Source organism: Caretta caretta, chromosome 6 (assembly GCF_965140235.1).
Source record: "Caretta caretta isolate rCarCar2 chromosome 6, rCarCar1.hap1, whole genome shotgun sequence".
Classification (NCBI taxonomy): Eukaryota; Metazoa; Chordata; order Testudines; family Cheloniidae; genus Caretta; species Caretta caretta.
In genome coordinates, this window is record NC_134211.1 from 58,775,499 (window position 1) to 58,781,498 (window position 6,000).

Sequence of the window (6,000 nt, forward strand, 5' to 3'; positions counted from 1 at the left end):
TGTCCCATTTAAAAGCCAGGCTCATGTCAGTTCAGAAACCCTAATGTTGCTAGAAAATAGTCAGTCAGATTTGGAGAATTTCAATCACCTGAAATATTGCAAGACTGTTGTCAAAATTCACCAATTCCATTTGATACTAGTGAAGTGTCTATCAAAACTTCTCTTCATACCCAGGGCATGGAACCTCCTTCCACCTGGATTTGTAACATTTGAAAAAAGTCATCTGTTAAGAACAGAACTAATTCTCTGGGGCCCAAAGCTCTTGGAGGCTAGACGTGCAAACTGGAGCATCTCAGCATTTAATGGGTAGTGCTGTGTGGTTAAAGTAGAGAGAATGTGCACAAAACCTCAATATTGATTTTCACCTTGCGGTGGATTAGTCTATCACCCTCAATATAACACTGTCCCTGAACCACCAGACTCACAGAATGAATAAACCCATTATCTTACAAGATTGAAAGAATTCCCCGACCTACAAATTCTCTTCATTTTTGCCTTCAATATTGGTAAATGCAATTCCTTGCAGAAGGGACGAAAAGAAGGGATTAAAGAAATATTACTGCACCTAGTCTCTGGCCAGTGCAGACAACAAAATCCCATAGGAGAGTGACGCCTAGCATAACAGCTGTGTCAAAGAACCAAAGTTACCGCAAACCCAACTCTAAGAGCCTACGGTCAGGCACATTAAATTCATGGATGGCAGCTATGATTAGTGTTCTTTGCAAAGGTCTCTGTGAAATACAGACAGCCACTAAATACAGCATGCAAATTAATGCGATGGGTTTTCTGCATGCCAGAACTCCTGTTCTAGATTCTAAAACTTAAAGGGAGGCTGTCAACTTTAAAAAAAAAAAACCCACACACACACCTGTCTGGAAATGTTTTACCTACTATACGCAATAGCTTAGGAAAAGACAACAGGAAATTAGAGAAACAAATTATCTATTTTTGTAATCTAATTACTTTCTGTAGTCGACAGTCACTTTCATTAGAGTCAGGTTCACTGTTTTCCCTGTACAGTCGGTCAGTCTTCCCCCGTTTTGTGGATTTTTTTTTTTACTAGTAGTTTGCAAATTTGAGCTGCAGACACAACTGGAGAATGCTTTTCTTTTTAAATGTCCAAGAGATTGCATGGAAACACTTACATCACTCTTAAGGTTTTGGAAAGCCTTATTTTTATAGAATCTAGTTTGGGGCCTGAATTGATCTGACAATTCCCCTTTTAAAATGAAAATACTTAGTCTCTTTAAAGTACTTTTTAATATAGTTACAATATGCACCCTAATTTCCATGGTATAAGCCCAGAGAAAGGGGGACTCTCCATTGCAGAAAATGCTAGTGAACGCACAAAACTAAATCCAATTCAAAACATTTGTTTAATGTAATCAGGCTGTGCTCTCCTGTATTAACTGACAAACCATATTAATTTCATCATGGAAATGTAAGTTTCTTTGCTACCGTCAGCAAGTTTTGTTGCTGGCAGAAGTACATAAAAAAAGGCCCCCATTCTTCTTTCTGCAGCACCTAGTCTTCATTTGGAAAGATCTGGGGTAGAAATATTTTCATTGGACCTGCAACTTCTTCATCACTCTGACAAGAAAGAAGCAGGCCAGTGTCCAACACCAACCTTTATAAACAGATTTTCTTGCCTCAGGAAGGTCACCTCGCAACCTCCAGTGCTATGGTAATGGGGTCAACAGAGATCCTGTGGACCCTCAGCATAACCTGTGAGTGAGTGAGGTAGGTAGGTAGAGTAGTGTTCAGTGACTTGCCCAGGATCTCACAAGTCAGTAGCAGAGCCAGGATCAGAACCCAGGGATCCCGACTCCCAGTCCTGACCACACTTCATCTAATGGAAAGTTTCATTTTAGTTTGGGACTCTAAAAATGTCATCAGTGGGTTTGAGAAGTAAAACTTTTAAATAAAGATCCCAAACAGGGCTGGCTCCAGGCACTAGCTTTGCAAGCAGGAGCTTGGGGCGGCATTCAGAATGGGGCAGCAGTCCGTGCTCCGCGGTGGCAATTCGGCGGCACCGAAGCAGCTTTTGGGTGGCAGCTCCACCACTCTTCTGGGTGCGACAGCAATTTGGCAGCAGCTCTGCCGCTATTGCAGCAGTGGCAATTCGGCGGCGACTGCTTGGGGCAGCAAAATTGGTAGAGCCGCCCCTGATCCCAAAGATAAACCTACAGGCACAACACTCAGAAAGATTCTGTGACCTTGCAGACAAACTCTAACAGACCATCATTCCATCAAACGCTTCCTTCCCCACCAACACCATTAACACTAACTTGCAAGCGTCTCTCTCTGTGCCTCACCTCTCCACTAGTGAATCAAACATATGCACGCACATTTCCTTGGCACAAGCTTCCACAGCCCCTCTCCATTAATAGTGGGTCAAAGTTCAATCTGACATGCTTGTTGTTTGGATAAGAGCCCCTCTTCTTGTCCCTGAGCTGAGACACAGCAGTAAGTGTGCTGTTTTAATGGCTGTTGTACTTTGAACTGTGTGGCACCCTGAGCACCTCCGGTGTGGATGTTTTGTAAATAAAATGATTCAATCCTAAACCCTCCACACGGATATTGCTAAGATGCAATGTTGGAAAGAGACTACAGAAGCAGCAGGGCAGACACCTGAAAAGTAGGCATTTGCACCTTCCTTGACACCCACCAAAAAGGAGGCAAAATATTTGGGAATTATTTCCTTATTGAAACAAATCTGGTTTATGTTCGTGAAGTAAAGAGGATATAGTTTCCCATAACTACAGTTGGCACCACCCGTCATAAACCTCAACATTCACCTACACATGGAGACCCAAGAACAAACACTGTCATGGAACCTCAGGCACAGACAAACTGCCATAAAAAGCTTCCCATGAACATCAGTGTACTATCGCTTAGAGCAAAAACAGCAATTCACCTGCACTTTACAGTTAAACATCCCTCACCCAGGTCCCTCGTTAATAGCCAAGACACATTAACTAGGAGCACCTTGGTAACAGCCAAATTAAAATTCCATCCAGTTTTTTACCTATACAAATCTCTATGGATAAGATTCTTTCCACTCCTTCTGGATTCCAGTTAAACACCTGTACGGCAATTCCAGAGGAACTTCTATCTCCTCTGGTTACTAATACCAGATTCTCTGAAATACAAAGCTACAGCACTGTTTACCTAGCATTTTCAAACCATTTTAGCACCTTCTTCAAAAGAGTGTGCGAATAAGAAGAGTGTTCTTGATAGAAAGGGAACAACACTGCTTGAAAACTAAACACAACCTAATTGTACCCCAGAGGCAATGCTTGCACAATGATGGAGATCAGTGCAAAGATTCCTTACAACTTCAACCCAGCATGGAGAAAAATGCATTGTATCAGCCAATCGTGGAGGAAGAGAAATAAGGTACCATAACCTCCAGCTCACAAAATGTAAACTTCCCTTGTAAACAGTATTGAAAGATGCTCAACAGAGGCCCTTTCCTCCCTATCACACCACCACCCAAAAAAAATTTTAATACATGGCTGTGTAGGGGGCAGAACTAGTCATAAGAATTTTGTCCTTCTGTTTACTAGACTGGACTTAAACAGAGCAAATAGGTGGACACAATTCTCATGACTAGTTCTCAAGCTGTTCCACAACCTCTTACTACAAAGAGGTTATTACACACAGTATTCAGTATCTTTGGCAGTTCCCCTCTCTTGACATTTCTATCTCAGAGAGTTCCAAGAAGGCATGTGGGGAGAAAAACATCTTAATTCCTTCAAAAGCAGAGGGGCTAAGTTAGAAGAAGTTTCACCAAAGCAGGACTGTACCTTTAAGGGGCCGTGTTATTGGATGAGTAGCTGCATTCCTGCTCAGGAAGGGCTGCTGTCCCAACATGCAGGAGAGGCTGGAAATAACCTGCACACATACAACCTTCCAGCTCAGAACTTATCCTCTCTGTCACAGTCTCTCAAAACACACAGAGCAGAGGAAACAAACAGAGGGCGCAGCAGAAACAAAGAGCTAAATCCACTGGAGACCAAACTTCAGAGAGAGGAGGCTGCATGTTCAGCCGAAGAGAAGGGGCCCTTTGGAAAACCGTGAATCATACAAGAATAGATCAAGGGAGCGGGGTTCCTTTTCTGTGGCTTTGTAAAGGGCCTGGCCCGATTGCGGCAGCATTATCTACAGGGAAAGTTGTTCAGTGATCTTCAGGAATCCCAGGGCTCCCTTCAGACCCCCACCATCAACTCGCCCGTCTCTGGGGCAGTGGAAAAAGCGAGTGCCGAGGAGGGAAGGGGTGAGGACACAGCAGACAAAGCCCAACTGGGGAAAAGGCAATGAGGTTGCCCAGGTATCTAACCCCGTGGGATGCCTCCAGCGCCAGAGCGAGGCAAACTCTCAGCCATCTCCAGCCCACTCCTAAATCAACAGATTCCGCCAGCGCGCCCCCTTCCCGGGGTGCCCCGCACGCGGCGCTAGGGGGGAAGCGCTCTGCGCCCCACCCCGCGGGAGAGCCAGCCAGGTGCGCGGTACCTGACCCACCCCGCACTCGGGACGCGGCTTTGGAGGGGAAAGGGCCCAAGAGTCCGAGCAGCTGCTGGGGCTCCAAGCACCAGGGCCCGGGGGAAGGAGAAGCTGCTACCCCCAGGTCTCAGCCGGGCGAGTACAGCCTACCTTGGCCCGAGAAGCTGGGCAGTGGGGTCCTGCACCTGCGCTGCCCCGCAGGGGGAGTCCCGCACCCCGACAGCGCTGGAGGAGCGGTACCGCTACTGCCCCCCCGCCAGGGGCCTTCAGCGCACGGCGGGGGCTGGGGAAAGGGGCTGCCCGGGGAAGAGACGATCCCGAGGCAAGCGCTTACCTCGGACGCAGAGCAGGGCTCCCAGCAACAGCGGCAGGAGGGAGCCCCCGAGCCGCCTCATGCTGGCAGCCCGCGCCGCAGCTCCAGCCCTGCACCGGGCTCCGGGGCACGGAAAGTTCTCCGGGTCGCTCCGCAGCACCGGCCGCTCCTCCGACGGGCTGAGCGCTCGCTGCACCTCCGGCCGGCCGAGCTCCGCTGGGACCATGCACCAGAGCTGCGGGTGGCTCGGTGTCCAGGGTGCTTTCGCTCGTCCAGCCTTCTCTAGAGCGACCGCAGCCGAGGGAGTCCGCAGCGGGCTCAGGCTCCCAGCTCAGCCCGCCCCCGGCCCAGGCCCTGCCCCTAGAGGCGGAGCCTTGCCGAGGCAGCCTCAGCTCTCCCCAACTAGAGCCCCAGAGCTGCAGCGCTGGGGAAACTTCTTAAACTTCCCGAGTCCCCAGGCAGCGGCGAACCTAGGGCAGCCCCCGTTACCCTGTCTCCAGGCTCCTTCCAGTCATCCCCCCAGAAAATGGCACTGGGGCCGCCCCGGTGTCCCCGTTACCCTCCTAGTGCGCCCCCCACACCCCGCCAGCATCCCTACCATCACCCTGTATCCAACCAAAAGGGCAGTTCCATTGCTCCCAACAGGGCACTTCCCAGCCAGCCCTGGTCCCCGCACCAGAGTAGCAGGCCTTAGCCTCCGGCACCTCCCCATCACACCTCCCAGAGGGAGGTATGTCCTAATCCCTAACCTAGGGCATTTCCCTAGCCTGGGGCAGTCTCCACCCACCCTTATCCCCACAGGGAAGCTCCCAACTGTACCTGCCTAACCCCCATTCCTTAATTCTCATTTCCCCAGCCTCCTGAAATATCTCCAGTCCCCAAAAGCTCTCTGACTATTTTATTCCTATTCCCTTTCCTCCTCCAAAAGTGCATCCCTCAGGCCAATCCCCATCCTCCAGAGCAGCATCTCTGGTTTCTGAGTGCATTGCCTTGTATATCTCCATTCCTCAGAGTCCGATCTTAGTACATCAATATTCCAATTCTTTGAGATTTCTGTGTAGTTTATAGTACACTTGAACACTCTATCTGGGCTATTTTGTAAAGTCCTGCCCCTTCTCCCTGGAGCATCCCTCCTTTTGCGCCCCTAGTGCATCTCATCAAGTTTTTTGCCATCTGTAAGG

At 49.0% G+C, this 6,000-nt stretch overlaps 1 protein-coding gene across 5 annotated transcripts in view; it reads right to left on the reverse strand.

Annotated features, from left to right (window-relative positions):
• The window catches only part of LRP4 (LDL receptor related protein 4), a 104,168-nt gene extending 99,025 nt beyond the window's left edge, over positions 1-5,143 (reverse strand). For 3 of the 5 annotated variants that reach the window (XM_048854171.2, XM_048854170.2, XM_048854169.2), the window contains exon 1: positions 4,841-5,142. In XM_048854171.2, the coding sequence (XP_048710128.1) occupies positions 4,841-5,045 (205 nt within the window). In that variant the 5' untranslated portion in view covers positions 5,046-5,142. Of the gene's footprint in view, positions 1-4,840 lie in introns of all 5 variants that reach the window. The other 2 variants (XM_048854168.2, XM_048854172.2) reach the window with 2 other exon arrangements.
• Positions 5,144-6,000: the final 857 nt, after the last annotated feature.